The following is a 27,237-nucleotide window of genomic DNA, read 5'->3' on the forward strand; positions in this document are numbered from 1 at the left end:
GTGAACCTATGGGCTAAAAAGTTTATAAAAATCCAAGCTCCTTACTGTGAAATTCAAGTCTTTTTGTAATCTACTCTAATCTAGCTTTCTGGTGTTAAACTAATGATGTTAGTGTCTAGAACAGGTCTACACCTTGGATTTTTGTATACTATTTCCAGTGTGGTAATGCTCAGGATAGCCTCAAACTTGCAATCCTTTTGCCTCAGTGCCCAAGTACTACTATGAAGACAGGTCTACACCAAACTGGGTGTAATTACGCCCATTCAGTCAACCTGCCTAGCATCTGATTTTGTGACACTTTTAGGATTCAGCCAAGCTAGGTCACAGCAGAAGTAGAATGATGTTTTAAGACCCATCTGTCTTTAGTTATCTGGGCTATTTCTGTACACTAGAACCAACTCAGGGCTTCTTGTTACTGAGATAGGATCTCACTATGCATCCTAAGCTGACCTCAAACTCAAAAATCCTCCTCCATCAAGTTCCTGGGCACTGGTATCACAGGCATGTCCCACCACAGCTGGCAGAACTGGGACCTTTTGGGCATCTCTATTTAGGCTCATGCCTCCCATTTTGCTCAGCTATCAAGAAATTTCTCCAAATTGTTAGCCAAGAAAAGCATGTATCACCTTCAAGATTCTAAGGAAAGCACACCAAACAGCAGCTCCCTGCACTTCTTCCAGACCAGTTAGGCTAAACTACTTTGAATAGCATGAAAGCCAATTCACCTCCCCCCAACCCTTTTCTTTTCTATTCTTCCAATATACAAACTTGTTCCCACCTGAAGGCACTTGCTGCTGTAACATGAAATACTTGGGCTGGTGAGATAGCTCAATAGGTAAAGGTGTTTGCTGCCAAGCCAGGATGTTCTCTCTGGGACCAACATGGTGGGAAAACTGACTCCAAGTTGTCTTCTGATATCTACATATTCACTGTGGCACAAAAACACACATTAAATGTTTAATTCTTACTAAAGCCATTTAGATGGCTCAAATGTTGCTTTGTCTGTTCTTTGCTGAAAAATCATCTCCTAAGGCTGGCGGAATGGCTCAGTGGGTAAAGGAACTTGCAGCACAAGCCTGACAACCTGAGTTGTAGCCACAAACTCACATAAAGGTAGAAGAGAATCAATTCCCAAATTGTTCTCTGACATTCTCTCTCTCTCTCTCTCTCTCTCTCTCTCTCTCTCTCTGTCACACACACACACACATTTTTTTTCTCTTTACTCACATCTCACTACCACCATGAAATATTATATATACCCTTTTCTTAAATGAGTCACCACTTCCCTTCAAGGTGAGCTTCTGCACCTCTTATTGCTAACCCTCAATGCCTACATAGTACACTGGTAGACCATACACACTTGTTGAATGTGCAAAGACTGAATGGCAAATAATTTAAAAGCAGTACACACATCAAACTAGAGAAGCCGCAATTAGTTGCAATATAAAGGTGGGTATCTATGTACATGCCTATTCCTTCAAATTTGTTTCTTTTGCTGAAAACCTTTTTGGAGCTGTTCTGCAAGAATTGCTTTTACAGCTAGTTTGCAAACGATATGACTGGTCACTATGCTTCACAGGCATCATCAAAACATCAGTGTAAAAAGCTAAACCCAGCACAGAAAACATGAGGCTAGTGTCTATTTCAGTTCTCCAAAACAAAGCCCCAGAAGTTACATCACCTTCCAAAAGAATGGGCGATAATGCGCTAAAGAGTTAATGCTCACAAATATGAAGGTTCTAAAGTATGAAGTTTACTTATTTCTTGCAATGCTGGGGAATAAATCCAAGTCTTGTGCATGCATGGCAAGCATGTTACCACCAAGCTGCACCCCCAGCCATTGAATATGAACTTTAAAACAAATTTTGGGGGCTAGAGAGCTAGCTCAGCGGCGAAGACCATGGGCTGCTCTTGCAGAGGACCCGGGTTCAATTCCCAGCACCCACGTGGGGGCTAACAACCATCCATAACTCCAGTTCCAGGTGATCCGGTGCCCTCTTCTCTCTTCTGTGGGCACTGTACAACATAGGTGGACCTACATACATGCGGGCAACACATTCATACACATAAGAAAAAAATACTAAAACACACACACAGAGACAAATTTTGGACACAGATCAAATTCTGAGGACCAAGCAGCAACTTTTTGCATTTCACTTCTGAAATACACAATGTCTCCCTGGACAAGTGGCAGCTAGACTGCATCCAAGGTTCTTTAGGTGAGGACTGGCCCCTTCTTCTGGATACTTGGGCATTGCTCTTGCTCTAGTGATCTGAGTGGCATTTAGACTCTTCTTCTCCCATGGATCCTTCATGACTGTGGGCATACTAAAGACTTCCTGTCTTTGAAAAGCATTAGCACACACAACTAAGTAAAAGGGAAATCTTTGGAAACAGAAGTAGTGAAGATTAAGAAAGGTTCACAGCTAATTCAAAAGTATCAGAAAAACAAAGAAGCAAAGCATTGGCTCTGAAAGGCTTCCTCCTAGAGGGCAACAGAGAGCACTCACCCACCACTAAAACCCACTCTTTGCTACATACCAGCTGAGTTTAGAGAGATTGGTTGCTGGAAGGCAATTCCATTCATCTCCCTTTCCACAACAATAATTATGGCCAGGTGAGAACTAAACCTAATGAGAAAGACTGCAAAGAAAGAAGACACACCAAAGATACTCTGTCAAGTGATATGAGATGTTCATAAGTGCAAGTTATTCCAGAGACATCAAACAAGTCAATCTTTTACTGCAGGGATATCCTCTCACGTATATTACGCAAATATACTAAAACATGAAAGATCACATCATGATGTTTATGGATACATTTAATATCCCTTACCCTTCCCAACTTTCAAAACACAATAGTATACAAAATATAAAATATCTTAAATATTTATAAAAATTGCAAGGAAAAAATAGATCGTATGAAAATATTTTATCTGAGTTCTCCCTCATAGCTGAGACGCAGCTTAGTTTGCCTTGAGTTCGTAACTGTTGAGGGGGTAGGAATATGCCCTGCCTAAGACTATTCTGTCCCGGAGGAGCTTAAATAAAACATAGTAGTTGCAGAAAAGGATGAGAGCCATGGAAAGTGTGTGGTTCCACTTCTCTGACCGGAGCAAGGAATAGAGCTGGTAGAAGACAACACTGCCCTCGATAAGGATAAGCAGGTTTAACAGCCTTAATGGGCGATGAAACAGGAACTGTAAGGAAGTTAAAAACAAAACGTTATTTCATAGGAAGAAGTTATTACTGATTTCATTTTCCTAAAACCATTTCATATTTTTAAGTTCACATGTACAATAAGTAAATCTGCTTAGAGAGTAGCAATCAGGCTATTTCTTGCTATAAAAATCTAAAAACTTTTTTCCTTTTTTGCTCATGAATAATGAAATAAATTTTATTCTAGTATTTCTAAGATGCAGAAAAGGATTATGCCCAATACTACCTATAAAAATTTTTCTTAAGATTTTATCATAGTCACATTTTATCTAAGATAGCCCAAAGTATGTTTATCTACAACAAGACTGGGTGAAGGACCATATAGGAAATATTGGTGCACAAATTAAAGATGAAATGTGCATAGTTATGTAATTATTTAAAAATATGAAAATTAGCTGGGTGTGGTGACACACACCTTTAATCCCAGCCCTCAGGAGGCAGAGGCAGGCAGATCTCTGTGAGATTGAGACCAGTCTGTTCCACAGTAACTTCCAGGCAGGCTGGGACTAGACAGTCTGTCACTGTCTCTGTGTGCGTCTGTCTGTCTGTCTGTCCTCTCTCTCTCTCTCTCTCTCTCTCATGTAAATCAGTCTTAATTTAGGGGCTGACCTAAGACATAAACATGAACACTAGACAAGCTTGGGAAAATAAGTATTAAAAGTTGTTGAAAAGGAGTCTTGTTACATAGTTCAGGCTGTCTCAAACTGACAATCCCTTTGCCTCACCTCAGCCTTCTGAGAGCAGGGAAAAGTCCTTAAACTCTTTCCCAACTCTGGCCACTGACTAAAATCCTTGACCCTATATACTTCTCCTCACTACTGTTCCTTCCCCCTGGATACTGAAGTCAGGTATACAAAGACAAGGCAAAGAGGAAAACAGGAAATGAGAAGGTATTAGCACCAGACTACAAATAGGGCATCCTATCTTCACTCCTCAAACTTTTCACTTGAAGGGGCTAAATCCCAGCATAGTAATAAAAAAGGTACTCTCAATACAAAGATGCGGGTCAGATTACAAAAACGACCTTATATAATGTTCAACTTCACCAGTCTAGTCCTAAATTCAGATGAAGACAGACTGTGACGATGGTAGCTTATCAGATCTAAAAACAACTAATTTGGGTGGAATTTCTATCTCAGGAGCTGAAATCTGAGAATGAAGATAAACTGCCATGGCTACTCTCAAGGGTGCTCAGGGTCTTGGCCTTAAGGCCTCATGGGGAAAGAAAAATCTTTAACCTGGATTTTATTATATGATATCCACCAATATTGTGTATAAAACTGGCTCAGATTTAGTGTTCTAGAAGGATTAAGAAAAGCAATTTCGGATTCCATTGCAAAGCATGTAGTTAAATGTACCAGGAACCTAGAAGCTGATTAAGTAGAAAAGTAAAGACAAGTTTTAAATATTTTTATGTGTTTAAGTATATTGTCTGCATATGTATGTCCACCCATGTTGTGCAATGCCCGAGGAGATCAGAAGAGGGCATTGGATCCCCCTCAAACTGGAGTTATGGTGGGCTGTTAACTGCCATATGGGTGCTGGAAACTGAACCAGAGTCCTCTGCAAAAGCAGCCAGTGCTCTTAACCGCTGAACCATCTCTCCAGTCCCAAAGACATGTTTTAAAAGTATAACAGCTACTGGTAATGGGCAGATTTTAGTTAGCTTAGTTTACTGGGGTTTTGGGGAATAGGGTCTCATTCTACAGCCAAGGCTGACCTTGAACTCTTGATCCTCTTACCTCTACTTCCCAAGTGCTGCCTTTCCAGGCCAACAGGCAGGTTTTAAGTTAGTTTGGATATTCTCAAAACTCCAATCTGCATAAGCATCATTTCAAGTTTGCAAATGATAGAAATTCTTGGAATTCTCCAAGGATTCTAATGCAGAAGTTTTGGAAAGGGGCCCCAATCACTGGTAAGAGTGGGCCAGATAATTTATATACAAAAGGTGGCCCTAGGACCACTTTTGAGAAGTACTGAGTTGCTTATTTAAAAATTAGCAAATTGGACAATCTGTCCTATATGGATTCTACTTTACTAGCTGTCCAACATAAACAAGAAAACTAGGGCTTTTTTTTTTTTCTTTTTTTGTCTTATTGAGACAGGGTCTCCCTGTAGCCCAAGCAGTCCTGGAACTCACTATGTAATGTAGACCAGGCTGGCCTCAAACTCACAGAGATTCACCTGCCTATGCCTCCCAGTGCTGGGATTAAAGGCATGTGCCACCACACCCAGCAAAAACTACTGAATTTTTAAGCAAAAAAATTATAATAAAATATCTGGTCTTATGGCTTAATGAGACAGTAAAGACCAAAAGAATTCATTAATGAATACGCCAGAAAATTTGCTAAGTGAATTCAATGTCCTATGGAGAAATCAAATGCTTATGTAGCTGTAACTTGAGTCCACTCCTCATCTTAAGGCAATCCCATGAGTGGAGGGATTGCTGTCATCTCCTTTTTTCAAGACCCTCTCAATATCCCCAGGCTCCTCCCATACTCCTCCCTTCCCACACAGTATTTGCATCCTGCCCCTTGTGAGTTACCAGCAGGTAAATGTAAGGTCCTTCCAAAACCAGAAACTCCAAGTACCCTTGCAAAGAACTGGGAAGGACAGGGAGAAAGAGAGAACACTATAGCAAAGAAAGACCTCCAATTCCATTTTATTATAGAATAAAAGGCAATGGACTGCACACTGGACATTTTGACTAAGAATTAACCTCTGTGGTATACCTCGTCCCTACCCCCACTGGTCAGCCGGCTGCCCTTTCTTTAGAAGTAAATATTTCTGGCTCTTAGAGCCAGAATTCCTAGAAAACAGATAGCTTAATTAGAACACAACTCAACACATAAATTCAAATGAGACACAAGCGGACTTAATGAGTGTCTATTGCTTTTTCCTCTTTTGAATTTTATTTCTTTCAAATCCAAGTAAGCACCCCAAAAAAAGAAAACATTACTACTATATTATTTTATAGATTTATAAATTAATTAGATACAAACTTATTTCTATTTAATAGTACTAACTTTAACGCAGATTCATTCATATTTTCTCTCTCTCTCTTTCTCTCTCTCTGACAGGGTTCCATATAGCCAAGACTGTTCTTGAGCTCTTGATCCTCCTGCCTCCACTTCCCAAGTGCTGGGGTTACAGTCATATGCTACCATACCACACTCAAATACAATATACTATAAGGATACCACTTATACAATAGAATCGTAGGGTGAAAAAGGAAGTCATAAACCAAACTTATACAATAGAATTGTAAGGTGAAAAAGTAAGTCATAGAATTGCCTATTTGTTTCAAGCAATAGAATAATGGTGTAAAAATTTCAATCTGCCTTTCAGAAGGCATTTCCAAAAATCAAGAGGCACTATTACAGTAATCGCAATAATTACCATGCACTAGGGACTTACATACAGAATGGCCTCCTCACACTCCTAAATTTATGTTTGAAAATAAGTAAGTGGTACTTGCATAAAAGCGAGCATGGGATACATCTGAAGGCACTGCCACGTTGTAAGGTCCCATGGCTCTATATAAACATCTGCTGTGCCGCACCAACACCCCTTGAGGCCATATTGTGTTTTCTGACCAACTATGGGAGAAAGAAATGCACCGTTAGAATATTGAGAATTACAGAGAAGTGTTTTGCAAGGCCAGTTATATTTCTATGGGAGATGGGATTAGGCATTCAAGGCTTCATCTGCCTAAAAATATAGTAATTCCATGGACAAACTAGGAGTTAGAAAGGATTTGTTGTAGTAACTTCATTGTTACACAGTTTACAAACTACAAGATGATAACTAACTCAGTGCTGAAGGATTTAGAAGAATGAGCAGGCATCTATGGGCCTGAAAACAGAGTATAAGCAGGTAGACTGTCATCTGTATCCAAGCGAGCAGTCTACTGTTGAAATGAGGACACAAACAAGAAGAGAAAGCTGATGGCAGTAAGAGAAGAGAAATTAACAAACTGCCAAACTAGAAGACATTTACTACACAGTTGCACCCCTCAAAGCTACAGAAGATGAGTTTGCGTATCACATGATTCAAATATATCTCACAGATGTGAGAAGCTATATAGTAGAACACAGAGACACACAAGGTACTAACACAGACTTTTCTCCTTACTACTTTATTGGTTTATTTCTACAGAGATTTTGCTGAGGAAAAGAAATTAGGAAAGAAAAAGCTACAATTTTTCCAGCATCAATGTAATGGAGTTGCAGTGGGATGGGGATCTTTAAATTAAACTTTTTCCTTAAATCTAAGTTAATTTATCACTTCCTGATTTTGGAAAGGTTAGTTCCTAGGATAATAACTGGGATAGCAGTTTAGATATGTTAAAAATAAAAATGATTCTAGAACCCTGAAGCTTTCCCAGTTCAGAACAAGTTCCACCGGACTTGCTCACACTTACCAGCATTAAGTGATGATACACCTCATGGCCATGTGCCATCAGTAGCCTGAAGATGTACAGTACTAGTACTGTGGATTGTACTTTCAATTTTTATTGAAATCTGTCCTTTGCCCACAGTCAGGTTTCTTTTCAGCCTGGCCCAATCTCTTTCAGTTCCTGGGCTTGAAGGCCTGTGCTAATCTGTATCAGACATCAAGGCAGATAATTGAAGGGAGAACTGAGGGGAAGAGGGGAAGGGAAGGTCACCTCCATCTGTCCCACTTAATGAGGGGAAATACTGGTAGATGGAATTTGTGAAATTATTTAAATTATAAAAGGGAAGAAAGTTAAGAGGTCCATATTTGAAGATGGTCCAGGTTTGAGAGATAGGTATGACAATGGGTTCAGAACTGACAGAACGAAAGGTTTGAAAGTTAGGCATTTTGAATCACAGGGGCCATGCAGAGAAATGACTAATAAGGGTGCACAATGAGAGCCAGGGACAGATCTCATTTAAGTACAGAGAAGCAGGGAAACAGGACAGAGATTAGGAAGAAAAAGGAAAGAATTACAGACAAGGAAAATTACTAGATTAAATCTGCATGTATTTGAAACGAAAAAAGCAGCCAATTCCAGCTGTTCCAAGTGTGAGATGAACAGCTAACAACAACCTAGCTGTGACAATGAAGATGGGAAAACAAACTGACAAGTCTTATAAAAAGAATTATTTATTTATATATATTATGTGTATGTATACACATACATATATGTGTGTGTATATATATATACATATATATATAAAATCTCCAAGTATGTTAGGATTTGGGCAAATGGTAAAAACTGAAAGAGAACTCCAGAGTACAGAATATTCTAGAGTAACCAGGCAGCTGAAATGTGGATGCACTTGGGGAGGGGGCTGGAGATGGTGGTGGTGATGAGTTAATGCCCTGTACTCTGTTCAGCATGATGACAAGCATCCGTATAGACAAAAACCAGACAATGCTCGAAGCCAAGAAGAGTGACACACAAAGCATATGAACACGACCAGCAGCACGTAGAAAAGCGCACATGGTTTACCCTTGAACATACTCACATGTGCTGTGGAGCATTGCTGTAGAAGCCATGTTCCAGCTTCTGCCACTTGCCCAGGTGAGCAGCTGATTTATGTAGCAAATCACAGTATTTGGATGGTAGCAGTTGCGTGGTGAGCATGACAAAAGCATTGATCCACACCATAATGAGGTGCTCACAGGACCAGCGCATGTCGTAATACTGGGTACTCTGGAAGAGATCAAAGAGAAATGATCCATGCACTGGCGATGAACAGAGGCAGCGAAGGGTGCGCGGACGTACGCCCTGCAGACAAATGCCACACTGAGTCAACATGCACGGGTCATCCTGCTGTCCGTGCAGAAACGTCAAGAGCAGAATCCTCCAAAGTCCTTCAACCTGACTTTCTGCTGTACAAGTTAGGGCTGGGAAGGAGAGGCAATTGTGTTTTAACGTCTCCTTTCTAGAAGAACTGAGTGCTTCTGAAGGGCCAGTCCAGCTGCAGAAGTGCTTCTGAATGAGTGAAAGGAGGACATCACAATGTCCAAAAGATTTTGGCCCGAGGGGTATCCAGACCATTTATTTATCTTTTCTATTGAAATAAACTGAAGTTTAGATACAGGTTAGATTAAGTTCAAGGACTCTCAATAGCCCTGTCAGTATCAACCACAGTCAGCTGAATTTCATTGAGATCTTGGTTCTCTCAAGCTGCTATGTAATGATTCTACTATAAGCACAATTTTTATTCTTTCCAGAAACTTAAAAAATACAAAAAGGAAAAAAAAAAAAAAAGAAGAAAGGGGGGACCACCACGGGGTGCATCACATATACGGAAATACCTATCCGCCAACCAGGAGCGGTATTAGTGCACTCCGGATGCAGCCGAACTCCACCATCCAGGCTGCCAAAGGGGAGACAGAGAAAAGGGGAATTAAACAAGAAATGCCCAGTTTATGTAACTGACACACAAATCCAGGGAGCGCATAAAGCAAGATCGGTGCTTACCTTCACACGGGGTGCATCACATATACGGAAATACCTATCCGCCAACCAGGAGCGGTATTAGTGCACTCCGGATGCAGCCGAACTCCACCATCCAGGCTGCCAAAGGGGAGACAGAGAAAAGGGGAATTAAACAAGAAATGCCCAGTTTATGTAACTGACACACAAATCCAGGGAGCGCATAAAGCAAGATCGGTGCTTACCTTCACAAAACAAAGCGGGAGAAACGCAACATAGTAGGCACTGAAGAGGGAGTTGAAGAGAACTTCCTTGATTCTGTGGTTGAAATCTGCTTTCAGACATTCCACTTCGTTTCGAATGAGGTCTGGAGATAGTGGACAGCTGTGGGTGGGGATGGGCGTGGCATTATTAAATTGTTCTTTCAGAGACTCCAGTAATAAGGAGAGGAAGTCTTTGGATTTGGCCAAACCACCCATATTCGAAGCACTTTCCTCTACTGCTTGGTGCTGAACCACATAGTCTGTGAGAAGAAGATGGGCTCTACTATCCTGGTGGAAACAGCAGAGAGGAACATAAACGCCAAACCTGTAACACAAGGTGAACACAGAAATGAAACCACAGACCCCACCAAGAGCACATCAATGTCATGGGGTCTACCAGAGGGAACTAACTCAAGGGGCCTTTGCTTTCCACAAAAGCAGTACGCACGCACCATAGAACAGGAAACTACTGAGTCACAATGACAAAGTAAAATCACCTAGAAATAATCATTTTCATTGGGTGCATATTTTTCCAGAATGCATATTTTATAGTTACCAGTGGTCAGGGTCTGGTCTGGGTGTGGCCAGGTTCCTGGGCTCTTATTTAAAGCGCAAATCATACTGATTTGCAAAAGTAGAAAGAAAAGTTTATTCAAAGAGAAGTGACAGAAAGGTCAGATTCCACTGATTCCAATATAGCAGTGTGTCACCTGAGTGAAGACACTCAAGGACCCAGATCATTGTTTGGGGCTCCCTTTTATGAGATTCCAGAGAAGGAGTTTAGTTACTAGGGGTGCAGAGAAAGTGGATCGCTCTTTTGGTTGATACTTTAGGTCATATAATCATTTTCCTACTGTCCATGTCCCTTCCTTTAGTGTGTCTGATTATAATCGTAGGCACTCCCAATTATGCACAGGCAGAAGGTGGTAAATAGAGGATTTTCCTAAAGTTTGCTAAAAGGACACAGTTTTGCCCATTCACCCCAAACCAGTTCAGACCAAATTGGCCTTTCCAGTCCTCATTCCCAGATACACTGGAAATATATTTCAATCTGTTGTTAGGGGAGGAGAAACTTATTCCACTGTTTATACACTATATGTGTTGCCTGACGCAAGAAGGGGGTGGAGGTTGCTAGGTGCATTGTTCAGAGAGGAGTGTGTATACAGTACACACAGGTAAAGGAACTAAGCTTTCAAGTACACTGAGAGAAGAGGGGATGGTATGCGAAACACAAACCATGCAGAGTTCCAGGTAGCTAACTTAGTCCCTAACTTGCCTGCCCAATCTCCTTGTCATTTTCTCCACAGATTCTCACCATTCCCTGTGTGTTTATTAGATATTTTACTTGGGGATGGTATTATTTTCTTGGTTTACCTTCCCTCATTACTAGTTAAGCTCTATGAATCAATTTAGGTCTGCTTATTTCATTGATGTATCTTTAGTGCTTGGAATAGTGGATGAAGTAGAATAGCCTCTCAATAAGTATTTGATAAATTAAGGAAAAAAACTCTAGAAGTTTCTATAAGCAACATTACTTGGTTAAAGACGTGAACTTCTTACCAGATGTGGTGGCACACACCTGTAACCCCAGCACTTAGGAGGCAGAGGAGGCAGCTCTCTGTGAGACTGAGGCCAGCCTAGGATGGTCTACTTAGCAAGTTCCAGGCCAGCTAGGGCTATATGGTGACATCCTGTCTCAAAAAACCAACAAAAACCAACAAAAAACCCTGAATTTCTTGAGAGTTTTGAAAACTTTTTTTGATGCTAGGGATTAAATTCAGGGACCTTGAATACACTAAGCACATAATCTACCATGAGCTGTGTACAGACCCCTCACCCCTCAGTCATTCATGTTAACATTTTATAGCTAATTCCTTAAACACTTTTTAAGTACTTCCCCAAGTCCTTATTCTGTGACTTCCACACTCTGACCTAGATATTGTAAATAAAATGGCTACTTCACAGACATAAATTCAGATATAACAAATAACAAAAAGCATGTCACTTATTTCATTTTAGTAACAAAGCTAAGAGATGACACTTATTCATAATTTTCTACAGAGGGCAAGCTAGTTACTAAGTAAGAGAATGGTGAGTAGGGCTCCATAATCCACCGTGAATATGCCCTTGGAAGGATGGGTTCCAGAAGAGACACAAGTATCAGGCAGAAAATTCACTTGTGCCCCTGGGAGACTAAGGCAGGAATACTGCCAAGAGTTTGAGACCAGCCTTGACTCCAGAGTGAAATCTTATCTCAAAACACCAAAACAAACAAAAACCCTCATGTGCAAAACTGTGGTGGGTAGTTTCAAGAAGTTCAATATTGCTGAACCGTAAACAGCCAGGAGTGATGACAAGGGGCTACAGTGTGCAAAATATGAGTCTTCAGTCTTCCTTGTAGTCTCATCCTTCCCTGTGGGGCTGCATAGCCTCATCCTGTGGGTAAAGCGATCAACCCCTTCCTCATGCTGAACTGTGGCCTGTTTGAGCCAATAAGACAACATAGTGCAATCAGAAACTTGAAATGAGCTTGCACAGCTCCTGATCCTCTGCCAAGTTCATGTGACCATATCTGGGCTAGATGAGAGGCATGGGGAACAAAGCCTAGTTGTTCTGGCACCGGTCAATCCCAGGAGAGCCTCCTGACTTCCAGCTAACCCCAACACATGCACAGTAAATATATATTGTGGCAGGCTAGTATGGCTTTGTGGTGGATTACTGTGGCAATAAATAACTGATACAGGGGAAAACAGGAGGAAGTAGAAAAGTGGAACAGGAGACCATATAAGGCTTTGTAAGATAAAGACATGATTTATTAATGGGTTTTAAAGAAGGCCAGTAGCATGATTAAACTGCTTCCCCTTTTAAAAGACAGAGTTTCCTGTAGTCCAAGCTGGCCTCAAACTATGTTTCAGAGGATATCTTGAACTGATCCTCCTGCTTCCATCCTTCAAGTGTTAGAATTATAAGCATTACTACCTCATCTAAGCAGATGAAAATTATTCTAGCTACAAGGAAAAAATTAAATGAAGAAGAGCAAGAACAGATTTCCCATGATCAGAAAGAGGTTCAGAACACAGAAATCAAGCAGAGCAAGGGCCACGTTTAAGACATGTTTAAGAGGCACAATTGTTCAGTTTGGACTAATGTACCAAGAAGCTTCTGAGAACTGAAGGGCAGAAATGGGGAGGATGTTTTTAAAAACTATGAATTTAATAGGAGAAGAAAGATGTGGTTCTTCTCATAATTCAGTATTTTAAATTTCTCATATTTAAGTTGAAACCTACACAAAGGGTAGATTATAAAAGTTTCAAAACAAAGAAAGTAAATACATTTAAACCTAAAATGTGCTTACATTACATGCCTATTATTGCTTTGTGAGGTGTGGAACCCACGAATGAGCTTCTTTATATGCCTAAATTAAAAACTTTGCTAGCCATTAGAGGCCTTTACTAGGTGAGCAGAGATAATTAAAATACTCTTCACTGGTATGACAGCCATGGAGTTCGGACTTTCCAGAATGGTCTTGGTTTATAAAACCTGCTTTCCCAACTACCCTAGTTCATAAAACAAATTACACAATCATCCATTGGCTTTCCAATTTCCCTGACTTCTTAGTTTATATATGAAGAATTTCATTTTTTTCCTCTTTTATGATATAATTCATATGACCCAAATAACTTCTAAAGATTTGCTATAATACGTAAAACTAAAGTACTCACGGGTAGCCAAGGAAAAGGAGATTGAGGACTGAATGGCTTCGGAAGAGATTGACCAGGGTCCAGCAAAGCACCCATCCACACAGAGTAAGTAGCACCAACCGGGCCAGTATCAGAGCCGTGTAGTGAATCATAGATGCTGCACCTGCCTTTGTGGCCTGGAAGGGGGTAAGCACCAAAAGAAAGTTTTACAGTCGTCCTCAGAAGCAATGTGCTGCCAAGTAAGAACTTACTAGATTGAGTGGAAACAAAATGTGCCTTTAACAAAAAGTCACCACAGCCTACGTTACCTTCCTAACAGCTGAAAATTCTCTAGGCACAGTTATTTCCTCCTGGTACCGCATATTCCCTCATATAGACCTCCTGTAAGTTTGTCCAATTACCACTTGTTGGTAACTGCCAGTAATCAGGATCACCACACTGCTCACTGAACATATCAACACCTAACAATTTTCCTGTCTAGAAATATGCAACAAAATTCTGAACCCAGGAATCTGTATTTTAACAACCTCCTAGGTGACATTTATGTGTATAAAGATGGTAAGGAGTTGGTTCTTGTGGCAAAAACTGTAATCCTAGCTACTTAGGCAGCTAAGGCAAGTGGATTACAAGTTGAAGGCCTGACTGAGCTACAGGATGAGTTCACAGCCAGCCTGGTCAACTTAGTGAGACTGTTCTCAAAATATAAAGTGAAAACAGGTGAGAACTTTGATTCAACCCCCAGTGCCACAAAAAAGAAAAAAAAGAGCCAGCCTGGTCAACTTAGTGAGACTGTTCTCAAAATAAAAAGTGAAAACAGGTGAGAACTTGGTTCAACCCCCAGTGCCACAAAAAAGAAAAAGAGGCACTAATCTAAAAAAATCTCTGAAATTTTTCTGAGTTAATGTTTAATAAGTTACTGAAGTTTCACAAAAATAATACCTTCTTTGATAGATTCCTATATTATCATAGGTGCTCAAATATTCTTTAATCACAAATATTTGAAATTGACTACATATAGTAAAAGTTATACTTGTCAAAAGTTGAAGCTAGCACTTGGGAGGCAGAGGCAGGCAGATGTCTCTGAGTTCAAGGCCAGGCTAGTCTACATAGTGAGTTCCAGGCTAGCTGGGGTACAGGAAGACACTGTCTCAGACAGATAAATTGAAGCTTTAAATATCATGTTTTTCCAAAATCAAGTATTAAAGACACCATACGCAAACTGTAGAGGAAACCAGCAGACCCATTTCAGGCTTGAATTAAAAATCTGTTTAAATTTAGCATTCGGTTTCTAGTAAGAATTGCTTTGAAAACAGTTAATGTATATAACTAGGATTATGAAAAAGATAATTATTACATCGTCAGTAAGAGAAATAGTAGTGAGTTTTAGTCCTTGCAGCAACAAAGTAGAAATGCCAGTTTTTGTACAAAGAGTTTAAACAAAAACAAGACAAAACCAAGCTGACATACATAGGTACCTTTTTTTTCTTTTTTTGAAACAGGGTCTCATGTAGCCTAGGCTGGTCTCACATTCACTCTGTACCCAAGGACAGATTTACTACTGATCTTCTTTGCCTCTACCTCCCCAGTACTGGGATTATAGGCGTGCATTACCACGCCCATTTGACAATTATAATTTCTATGTAACTGAAGAGCTAAACTCATTCTCGAGTTTGAAACAAAAAAAGACTACTGAGTTACTCTATAAGCTCTTTTCTAGTATATCAAAATTAAGCATCCAATAAGAAAAAAGAAGGTGGGGCTGGAGAGATGGCTCAGCAGTTAAGAGCACTGACTGCTCTTGCAGATGACCCAGGTTCGATTCCCAGCACCCACATGGTGGCTACAAACCGTCCTTAACTCCAGTTCCAGGGGAATCCGAGGCCCTCTTCTGACCTCCGCGGCATTGCACGACACAGGTGCACTCACATACATGCAGGCAATACACTCATACACATAAAAATAAATATAAAAAGAAAAGAAAAAAGAAGGTATGGGGTCAGGGAGGGGCATCTAGGCCAGGCCTGGTGGCACAGATATATAATCTTAATTACTGGGGAGGTTGAGGCAGAAAGAAAGTTCAAGGCTTGCCTGGACTATAGAGTGAGTTCAAGGCCAGTATAGGTGATCCAGCAGGACACTACCTCAAAATTACAAGTAAAAAGAGAACTTAGGAATACAGCTCAGTGGCACAGCAACTGCCTAGCACTGGTGAGAGGCTATGGGTTCTATATCTAGCACTAGAAAAACAAGAAGCATCTATTTTTATATGTTTGTTTTGAGTCAGGGTCTTATGTAGCCCAGGCTGGCCTCGAATTCACTATGCAGTGAGTCTAGTCTTGAGCTACTGATCATCCTGCCTTCACTTTCCAAGTGCTGAGACTTCAGGCGTGTGCCACCACACCAACCTCAGCATCTACTTTTATCACCTGGAACTGAACTTCGGTGAAGGGTTACTGATAGTTTTTCCTGCGGTGAAAAAAATAATAATAAAGCAATCCTACTACTACGACTGCTTTGCAGTTAAATTCAACTACTCTGTTCACAGAAATTCAGTCCCTGGAGTTAGAACTGACACAAAGACTTTTTTTTTTTTTTTTTTTTTTTTTTTTTTTTTTTAAAAAAAAAAAAAAAAAAAGAGGACGATAAATCTTTCACTGTGATATATCAAAATAACAGCTGAGTGAGTGAGCACTGACTAGTTCCCCAGAGGACACAGTTTCCTTTTTGAGGGGGCAGACATCTAGCTTTTTCCTTTGTAAACAACTTTTATTAACTACATAATTAATACATCACTAAGTTAACCTATTTATTTATTTATTTGTCTTTTTGAGACAGGATCTCCCTGTAGCCCCAGCTGTCCTGGAACTCATTATGTAGATCAGGCTGGCCTCAAACTCACAAAGATCCACCTGCCTCTACCTCCCAAGTGCTAGAATTAAAGGCGTGCGCCACCACACCTGGCAAAGACATTTTTATGTATGCTCTACAAGAAACAGTAGGGGATGGCTCAGTGGTTAAGAACACTTGTAGCTCCTTCCAGAGGACCTGAGCTTGACTGCCAGCACCCACATCAGGCAGTTCACAACCAACTGAAGCTCCAACTCTAAAGGATCTGACCCCTCTTCTGGCCTCCATGGGCACCTACACACATGAGGCATATACTCACACAGACACACACATACACATAAAAAAGAAAATAAATCTTTAAAAAAAAGGAAGTTGATTCTCTCAGTTACTTATGATTTTAGCAAATATTCACTTAAAATTTTACACTGAAATATAACTTCCAAGATAAAAATCATTAGGCATTTTAAATATGTTACCATTTTTTGGTTTTGCCATCATTTACAAGTTAAAATGATAGGAAAATTTATGAAAGCATATTTTCCTTCTTCACCAAGTCTTACAAAGATAGGAAAAATGATACCAGTGATCAATTCTATCAACAACTTTTAAATTAAAAAGATCATTTAATGTTCCAATTTTTTCTTCCTCTGTCCACTAAATTAAGTTCTAATCTAAAATTAAGTCACTGCAAAATTTAGCATTGTCTTTTAAAAACTATAAATTCCAAGGTTTCTCTTTAGGAAATTTCACAAAAGGTCTATAAATCATTTCAAATGAAGCCCGGTGTGGTGGCGCCTTTAATCCCAGCACTCAGGAGGCAAAAGCAGGCAGATCTCTGTGAGTTCAAGGCCAGCTTGGCCAGCTGGGGCTACAGGGAGACCCTGTCTCAAAAAATCATTTCAAATGAGTGTTACCTGAAACCTAGTATTTCAGACTCAAATTTATATATACAAGTAACTTTTCATATTAATAGCTTCATAAAATTCACCTTGTTTTAAATAGAACTTTAGACTGCGCTAAAAAACTGCAAGTTAAAAATAAGCTCTTCCATGCCAGGCATGGTGGCGCATCCCTTCAATCCTAGCACTTGGGAGGCAGAGGCAGGCGGATCTCTGTGAGTTTGAGGCCAGCCCGGTCTCCATGGTGAATCCAAGACAGCTAGGGTTACAGGGAGATCCTGTCTCAAAAAGACCAAAAAAAAAAAAACTTCCAGCCAGGCGTGGTGGCACATCCCTTTAATCCCAGCACTTGGGAGGCAGAGGCAGGTGGATCTCTGTGAGTTTGAGGCCAGCCTGGTCTACATAGCAAGTTTGAGGACAGCTGGGCCTACAGGGAGACCTTGTCTCTAAAAGACCAAAAAAATAAGCTCTTCCACTGGTTGCTCTTGCACAGAACCCAGGTTCAGCTCCCAGTACCCACATGAAAGCTAACAACCCTCTGTAACTCCAGTTCTAGGAGATCTGACGCCCACTTCTCATCTCTGTGGGCACTGCACACATGGGGTACACTTACAATACAAGCAGGCAAAACACTCATACACATAAAATAAAAATTAAAAATTTTAAAAACAAAAATAAGCTCTTCTCCCACAATCCTAAAAATTAGATTTCTAATGTCTCAATTATTTCACATTGAATTTTTATACTGCAAGAAACCCTTTTTTAAAGTACTAGCACAATTCATATAGAAGAGAATTTATAGTTGTATTCAAATTATATTTGGTCATTTCCCATTTTCAGTCTGACCCCATTCTATAACTACTTCCAGTCACGGGTTAACGAAGTTCATGAATGAGCCAGTATACCTCTGAAATGAGGGCCCACACGAGCCTTCTCGCAAGCATCACTGTGATGAATGCTGCCAAGTGATAATCAATGAGATGAAAATTCTGTAAGAGAAACAAGGAACTGTGTCAGAAGACATGCCAAATGTATCCAGTGAGGGCTACTACAGGAATAGCAGTGTGCTCCTGCCAGGTCTTCTGAAAACACTACCCTTACAGAGCATGGGGGTTCAGACACCCTGAAGAGACTGCCCACATTCTAGTCTCTTTTCATGACCAACTGCTAGAACTTTCCAAACACTAAATAAGTATCTAAAAATACATTCCTGTTTTTTTTTTTTTAACTTTAGTAAAAAGAAAAAAGTTGAGCTTCGTTGTGCATGCCTCATCTATATAACAAGACATTATCCCAATAAAGAGGAGAGGGAGGGGAGGGAGGGAGGGAGGGAGGAAGAAAAGATTACAGCTTAGAGTTAAGAAGTAATAACCTACAAAATTATGACAAAAATAATTCATGTAAGCTGCCACATTTATAAAGTGTCCAATTTAATAGATCAGCCGGGATTCATAGTTTTTAGGAGTTACTACTGTTGCTATCTTTGTTCAAACATGGGTTATTCTAACTGAGCATCCATTACTGAACTCTCAACTACCTAGTGTGCCCACTATACTCAGTCTTTCTCTAACTGATTTAGAAATATGCTTTAGAGCTGATCTCTTTCATAAAATAGCATTACTTGGATGCCCACCTACAGTTTCCTCTAAGTCTGTAGGTATTACTATGACAATAAGTAAAATGGAATCTTTAGTTAACAGTATCTTAGGAACCAATTAAATTGGGATATATTTTAATTTCAATGGTCAAAAAATCAGTTAAGTTTTTACAATTGCTTCCCAAAAATCTATTTGAATTTCTTGATTAATTAATTTGATGAATATGTATCTACATGGCACGTATTCTTCCTGACACTGAGGACCAGTGCTGATGGCAAGAGCAAAAGCTTCAGATCTCCTGAATCTTACTCTGTGCTGTGGTTTGAGAGGGAAACAGGATGGCAGAGGTCAGTTGTTGCTCCTCTGCCATCACAGGAAGAAGTTAACAGGGCACTGACTCATCGCTACGGCTCCTTTCCCAGCTTCCTTAGGGAAAACTACTTAGCCAAAGATGGATGAAGTACATAGTTCTTACACTCAATAAACTCATAATCCAGTTAGGGAGAAAAAAATATTTTAAACACCCACAAGATTTGACACCAACTCATTACAATTCTTAATTTTAAAAATTTCTCATCATGATATTAAATATAGATGGTCAATCTGGAAAGAGTCTTAACAGTTAATTCCGAAAACAACCAAGTGATACAAATATTTAAAATTTAAAAATTCCCATACTATCTAAGATCTAGATCCTCATTTCTTTCCTATATTCATGCATCTGATAAAGTTTTAAAGTCTTTTACAGTCTTAAATACATATTAATGAACAGAACAAAAGTGTCCCTTACCCTGGGCACATGTATATCAAACACACGCATGTCAAGTCATGAGACTAGCCTTATGGACATTTTACATAACTATTTATAGAGAATGTTTCCTGCTTCAAGATTACCACCACTCTCCTAAATATGGGGAAGGGAACAGCTACAATATGCTTTTATGTGCCTCAGCAAGGAGAGCTAGTTCCCAGCTCAATTTCATTTTTTAACAGAATGCAATTTTTTTCTTATTACAAGCACATGTACTTGTATGCTTTCTAGCCTCCCTCATAGTTCGAAGTGAATGTGTGGAAATGATGGCATGGCCCATAAGATACGCTCAGGAGATAGAGTGCTTGCCTAGAATGCAGGAAGCCCCGGGTTCCGTCCCCAGCACTTCATAAACTGGGCACTTGCAGTCCCAGCTCTGAAGAGATGGGGGCAGGAGGATTAGAAGTTCAACATCATCCTTGGTACACAATCAGTTTGAGGCTAGCCAGGAATGAGACTGATTCAATAATAATAATAATAATAATTTAAAAAGAAAATTCTCCTTTATATTTTCTAATGTGCTTCCCCCCCGCCCCCCATTTCTGGATGACAGGGCTGAACTACGTCTACTGTTGAAGTCACATGTTAAAAGACAGACGTCTCCACCAACCTAGGTCCTCTGACTGACCATATGGAAGAACTTCTGCCAACCAGGACAACTGCCTTGGACTGTCATGTGTTAGAAACATTACATAGTTTTGGGTTTGTTACAAAAGTTATCATTATCCTAATTTAACCTTTAAAAGGTAGTCAGGAGGCTAAAGAGATGACTCAGCAACTGCGAGCACCGGCTGCTCCTGCAGAGGACTCAGGTTTGGTTCCCAGCACCCACATGGAGGCTTTAACTACAGCTCCAAGGGCTACACCCTCTTCTGATCTCCACGGGCATTGCACACACGGTGCATTTACATACATGCAGGCGAAACATTCATTCACATAAGGAAAAAAAAGGTAACGCTGGTACTCAAGTGCTTGTGTAGCATGCATGAGGCCCTAGGTTTGATTCCCACCATACCGAAAAGAAAAGGGTAAAGCTGCTGGAATTTAATTATAACAACACCTGACACAACACATTTAACATGGTATAGAGAAAACTAAATATGAAAAACTCTCTGGTGTTTTTATAAAAATTATTAAACATTTCCTTCATTTTGACTTATATTTTTAGTTCCTCTTGTAATATTTATATTTTAACAATCTTAGGACATTTTATTTCTGAAAATAATCTGAGGTTTGGTAGTAAAACTCTATTAGAAGAAAAATCATAAGGGAAAAGTTTCTATAGGATGTGGTGACATATGCCTTTAATCGTAGCACTGGGGAGGCAGAGGTAGGTGGATCTATACAGGTTCAAGACTAGCCTTGTCTACATAATGAGTACCAGGCCAGCCAGGGCTACAGAGTGAGATTCTGCCTCAAAAGTAAATGAATAAAGTCCAGTGTGTAGTGTGCTCCTATAATCCTAGTGGCTCTGGAGGGACTAGGAGGATCGGCAATTCAAGGTCATCCTTGGCTACAACTGAGTTCAAGACTAACCTGTGCTACCTGAGACTCAAGCACCCCCTCCTAAAAAAAAGAGAAAAAGAAAAAACATTTCTACACTTGGATTTCTACCAGTTGCTTTCTTGCCTACTGACATAAAGAACTTAAAGGTATGAGACTCACCAGTAAAGTGCAAGATGCAGGATGACTGTAAGGGTACCACCACACAGTCTTATAGATGTTGATGTACTGAATAAACAGAACAATCAGCAGGTAGATGAAGAAAAGAAATTCAAAGAGCAGGCTCCCATCCACGGGTAGGTCAGGAATTTGGCAATGACGAACAGGACCTGGGGTGATTAAGGCTGTGATAGGTGGGACTGCAAGGCCAATAGCACTACCATTCCTGAAAGAGAAATCACAATTAACTCAAAGGGTAACAGTCTTCAGTGTCACACAGTATAAACAGCCCCTGCTACCCTTTCCACCTACCCCAAACTGCTGGCTTTCCCCAAGGCTCCACTCTGAAATTCTCTTTTTCTTCTCTTCTCTATACATTGCATCAGTGATCTAAGATAGTCATGCCTGCCATTATCTCCTGCCATTATCTCCTGGATATGGAAGACTAACATTTCTCTCCATAGAGCCCTCCCTGAGTTTTAGTCTCAGTATCCAGTTGCTTAGTGGATATCTATGCCACCCCACCCCATAATCCTGACACTAATTCATGGCTTTCCCCATTGGCTGCCCAAATCAGAAACCTAACCTAGAACTTCTCATCTGCCTCCTCATATTCAATCACCCTATCTTAAAGGGATGAGTTCCACTTTATCAAACTCACCCTCATCTTCTCTCCATGTACTATCTTAGAGGTTCAGCCATTTACTAACTTTCACCTAAATTACTGCATAACCCTCAACTCTACCTTCATTAAACCCTCTAAACTTGCATTCAGAGATCTTTCTAAAGTAAAATTCTGATAGTATTACTATCTTACCTAAGACCTTTTAAAACAGTTCTCCATGGCCAATGGGATAACAGGCAAACTGTTTTAGTAAGTCATATGAGGCCCTGTGCTTAAAGTGGCCTTACTACAAGTCATTTCTCTACCTGCAACATTTCTCTACCTGCATGCCATTTGCTGTCTGGAACATACGTATTATTCTTCTATGTAAATGCCCTCCATAATCACCTTCCCTAACTTCTCACATACACAGTTACTGACAAAATTTTTGTAGGCATTTTCTTATTCATTCTTTATGACTTTTAGGGGGCTGGGGGTTTACCTAAGTGACAGAGCACTAGCCTAAAATGTGCAAGAGCCTAGGTTGGATCTCCAGAATCACCAATATAAAGAAAAGATGGCTCAGAAGGTACAGGTACCTACGGCCAAATCTTATTACCTAAATTCAATCTCTGGACCCATGTGGTACAAGAGCCACTCCCACAAACTGTCCTCAGACTCCCACATGTGTGCCATGGCACATTCATGCCCTTCCCACTTGGGCGGGGTGTCTAAGAAGTTTACTCTAACTCAAACCTATACATCTTTCTTCTGTGCCACCACCATAGTTAAACTATGCCTTTACTATTATGCTTTTCATACTGTATAATTTTTTTTTTTGGTCTTTTTGAGACACGGTCTCCTTAGCACCATGCTCTAACCAACTGAGCTAACCAGCCACACTTACTGTATAATTTTTTAGATTTATGTCTTGGCTACTAAATCATAACCCTAAAAATAAAAAAAACATTTTACTGAAGATATATACATTTAAGAAAGCAACAGGCCAGTAGAGTCGTGAAAAAGAAACATCTTTTGAAATACAAACAAAAGTTAGAACTTAGTTCCCATCATCTTGTTCTTCCTTTTGTGCTTGCTTACAGGCCAGAAAGAACTCAGTTATCCAAAGTGATAAGACAGGGATAGAAAATAAATTTTCCTATTGCAAATATGTTTGGGAATAGTCACAGAGATCTAGGGGTCTACTACTGTTCACACAAAGGAAAAGAAGCTTGGTTTTGATACTATGAGAAGGAATAATTTAGTGTTACTACTCTACTCTAAAATTTCCAAAGACAGAATTCTAGCACTGGTAATATTACTTTACGGAATTCATGGAAAAATGAACTTTATTCATTCTGAATAGTGAAGAACATAATGTGAATGTAAAGGATTAAGTCTCACTTCAGTTAGTCTTAAGATGTTGAAATTAAAAATGCTGATGATGGGGGCTGGAGAAATGGCTCAATGGTTTAGAGCACTGGTGTTCAAATCTGAGCACCCACATGGCTGCTGACAACCATCCAAATTTCAATTCCAGGGGATCCAACGCCTTCTTCTGATCTCCATGGGCACTGTATGACACGGGTACACTTACATGCATGCAGGCAATACATTCATACACATAAAATAAAATAGAACTAATAAAAATAAAATATTTTTAAATGCTAATAATACACTAGAAAACTAGGAGCCTCTAATCTAAATGAAAGAAAAATTCTCATTATCCTTCAGTCAAGGGGGGAGGGGAGCATGCCAATAAAATATTGGATTTTAAAACAGATATTCAAAGTTTTAGTACAAAAATGTCTACTTGTGGTACTCCAGTTTTAGCTTCTAAACTTTAAGACAGAAAGCAAGAGACAGAGGTCAAATACAGTGATTTAGAACTTCAGAAGGAAAAATGAAAGAATTCTTGTATAAAAAGGATCTATAAGATCAAGTCCTCTCCACTTATATAAAGTTGAATACTTGAAAGGGAATATGATCAAAGTTCCTAAAAACCAAAATAATGGGCTGGAGAAAAGACTCAGTGGTTAAGAGCGTTGGCTGCTGTTGCTGAGGATGTGGGTTCAATTCCCAGCATCCACATGGTGGTTAACAAATATCCACAACTACAGTACCAGGGGATCTGATGCCCTCTTCAGATCTCTGTGGGCATTGCATGACACATGTGCACTTACAGGTGCAGGCAATACACTCATACACATTAAAAAAAACCAAAATAGACAATGCACACATATATCAAAATACTATACTGTATTCCATATACTATATATACTATACTGTATTCCATATATGTATGATTACTATGCACTAGGCAAAACTGAAACATTTGAGATATTTAAAAAATAAATACACTTGGGCAATACGTATCAGAAAGCGTGAAAGGAGAAAACTGGCTTCACAGCTGTCCTCTGACTTCCACGCATGTGCACCTGTGCCCCCCCCCCCCCAAATCAGGCATGTACACACATACACGGGACTTAAAATGAAAAATAACAAGTAAACGTCTTGATGCGGACTCTTAATTTTAGAACTTAAAAAAAATTTTAGTATTTTATTATTTTCATTTCATGTATATGAGTGTATTGGCTACATGTATGTGAGTGCACCCATGTCATGCAATGCCTCAGAGGTCAGAAGAGGGCTTTGACTTCCCCTGGAACTGGAGTTAAGGACGATTCATAGCCGCCATATGGGTGATGGGAATCAAACCCGGGTCCTCTGCAAGAGCAGTCAGTGTTCTTAACCACTGAGCCATCTCTCCAGCCCCAAAATTTATTTTCATATTATGTGTACGAGTGTTATGCCTGCATGTATGTAAGCACATCCATGTCATGCAGTATCTGCAGAAAACAGAAGAGGGCATCAGATCCTCTGGAACTGGAGTTATAGACCACTGTTAGCTGCCACGTGGGTGCTGGATTCAAACCTGGGTCTTCAGCAAGAACAGCAGGTGCTTTAAACCAGAGCCATCTCTTTAGCTCCATTAAAAATGAAAAATAAGTAAATATCTTGATACACTCTGACTCCCAATTTTAGAACTTTGTAATAGGATGTGTTGGCACACACCTGGAAGCCTAGCACTGGGAAGTCTGAGGCAGGAAAACCACCTCAAGTTCAAGGACAACCTGGGCCACAGAGCAAGACAAACAAACAAAAGGCAGCTCTAAGTGGATAAACTAACATTTGTTTTGTACCTTCATTCATTTCTTTGTAACAGCTAAAAAAGTGGTGACTACAATTTGGAGCATCAGCCATTAAGTATGAATCGGACTGCTTCCATCTTGTAGTTCCCTTATGTTCTTTCTACCTATAAAGTACTCCAAAATACTACACTTTTAGCCTTCAAAGACAGGGTTTCTACTTCAGTGTCAAAAACAAAGTTTGATAAGCAAGTATGTGAAAAAAATGACTCAGTCTTATTGACAATTGAGCATTACAAATGTAATTCTGTAAATTACTATTCATAGACTTTATTTCTTCATTACCTGTTTCTCAAGCCTGTTCCATTGCCACAGCCCCCACCAACCAAAGTCTGTATAGAAGGTAAAGCTGAACGGCTTAGCTGCTGCCGACTAGGACCCCTCCTTCTACTGGGCATGTCCAGGAACCAGTCGGCTTCCAGTGCCAAGCAGTTGCAACCCAGGCTAATGGCTGTCAACCTATTTCAACTCTGAATAATAAAAGACAAAAAATTAAAAGTCAGTTAACTGTTTTTAAAGGCAATGTAACAACCAGCCAGAAAAACTAAGTGAGCAGATCTTGTAAAAACCACATTTTTTGAACAAATGCTTCTAGTATCTATTGCCTACTTTATTCTATGGAAATGACTGCAGCGACTCTAAAGGGTCAGAGGCCTAAATTCTGACCTAAGCTTTGTTCACCATTAGGCAACTCACACATGTGGAATTTGTTACTGATTTAGTACCATATGAAACATTACAAGCAGGTGGAAGTTTACAAGAAACACCAGAACTTACTCATTTTCAATTCAATTCAATACTTCATGTTAAAGTCATGCGAAATATAGTGTCCAAAATAGTTATCAGGGTGTCTGGTATCATCTGACCTTAACTAAGTCATTTAACCAGAGGGGTTTCCCATCCCCCCAATCAGGAAAAATGTTCCTTGTTAATCAGGGGCATTTTATAACTGACAAAGAAAGATGAAAGGACACCAGGCCTTTTAAACAAAAATATAGTAAAACTGTTCAAGTGGTATCTCCATTGTTATGGTGAAAATACCAAAAAGACAGTTCTCAGAGGTAGTGGCCCAAGACCTGTAATCCCAGCCCTTTGGAGACTGAGGTAGGAAAGAGCCTGGGCAGTCTGAGCTACCTAGACCCTGTCTCAGATAAACACATAAAGGCAGGCAAGTGAATTCCCATTCCGGAAAAACTAATGGAAAACCGCTTAGAAATTAATGAAACTGCAAGATTAAAAGGCAACAAAGATCTCCATTGAAAAAAAGAGCTGTTTTCCTCAATGTAGGCAAATACCATGGTTCCACCAATACATGCCAAATATTTCCTAAATTTTTACTAAAAATACTCTGGAAATTACATACTGGAAAAACCCCGATTTTCAAAACGGTACTGCAGACAGATCCGATGTTCCCTATCAGCCTAACTAACAAACGCCAGGCGGGACAGAGAATTCAAACTGTTAGAGACAAAAGCAGCTGATTAAAAAAGCAGAGAGAAAAGTGAGTGGCAAAACGCGGAACGAAGAGCGTGGGATGGGGCTAAGGGGATGGGAGGCGAGAGAACACAAACTTGAATAGACTAGCCCCTAAGAGAGAACGACAAAGGGGTCTCCGCCGGGCACCCGAGCGGGTCGAGGCACGCGGAAAACAACAGGACAGCGAGGCAAGTCAGCAATATGCAGGGAAGAGGCTGACTGCGGGACGGGATCCCTGGGAGGAGGTGGCCGTGGCTTCACAGACCGGACCCGAGCACCAGAACTCCCTCCCTCCCTGAAAGCGCTCCAAACCAGCTCCCTGGACGCACACGGTCCCGGACCGGAGAATGGAGAAGACGTGTCCGGTCTCTCGCTTACCAGACCCACACCCGGAGTCAGTGCCGGGATTCGACCTAAAGCCAGAAGCAGAGCCTGACCCCATCACCACTCATCCTCAGCCTCCATCGCCCCGGAGCTGAGCAGACGTGGCAGCGCACGGTGATGACGCAAGCTCCGCGCCGTCCTGGCCCCCGGAAA

The 27,237-nt window shown here is 40.3% G+C and overlaps 1 protein-coding gene across 2 annotated transcripts; it reads right to left on the reverse strand.

Annotated features, from left to right (window-relative positions):
* Positions 1-2,725: 2,725 nt before the first annotated feature.
* Tmem39a (transmembrane protein 39A) lies at positions 2,726-27,236 on the reverse strand. 2 transcript variants are annotated; one of them, XM_008842885.3, is made up of 9 exons: positions 27,079-27,236; positions 25,510-25,694; positions 21,415-21,637; positions 18,246-18,329; positions 13,616-13,770; positions 9,876-10,218; positions 8,714-8,901; positions 6,697-6,817; positions 2,726-3,199 (listed from the first exon to the last, which is right to left on the reverse strand). In XM_008842885.3, exons 2-9 carry the CDS (start codon positions 25,620-25,622, stop codon positions 2,966-2,968), a joined length of 1,461 nt encoding a protein of 486 aa, XP_008841107.1. In that variant the 5' UTR covers positions 25,623-25,694; positions 27,079-27,236; the 3' UTR covers positions 2,726-2,965. The 2 variants fall into 2 exon arrangements, with proteins under 2 accessions (XP_008841107.1, XP_008841108.1); XM_008842886.3 differs by having other exon boundaries at positions 27,030-27,195.
* Position 27,237: the final 1 nt, after the last annotated feature.

Source organism: Nannospalax galili, unplaced genomic scaffold, assembly GCF_000622305.1.
Source record: "Nannospalax galili isolate Female #2095 unplaced genomic scaffold, S.galili_v1.0 scaffold18, whole genome shotgun sequence".
Taxonomy (NCBI): domain Eukaryota; kingdom Metazoa; phylum Chordata; class Mammalia; order Rodentia; family Spalacidae; genus Nannospalax; species Nannospalax galili.

Bases quoted from the DNA above. Each gene is read 5' to 3' on its own strand.
- Tmem39a (XM_008842885.3), bottom strand. From the start codon at position 25,622: ATGCCCAGTAGAAGGAGGGGTCCTAGTCGGCAGCAGCTAAGCCGTTCA. The intron at 13,771-18,245 runs GTATACTGGCTC...ACCCCCTTCCAG, and splicing joins TGTGGGCCCTCATTTCAGAG to GCCACAAAGGCAGGTGCAGC. The intron at 10,219-13,615 runs GTGAGTACTTTA...CTTGTGTTACAG, and splicing joins CTCCTTTTCCTTGGCTACCC to GTTTGGCGTTTATGTTCCTC.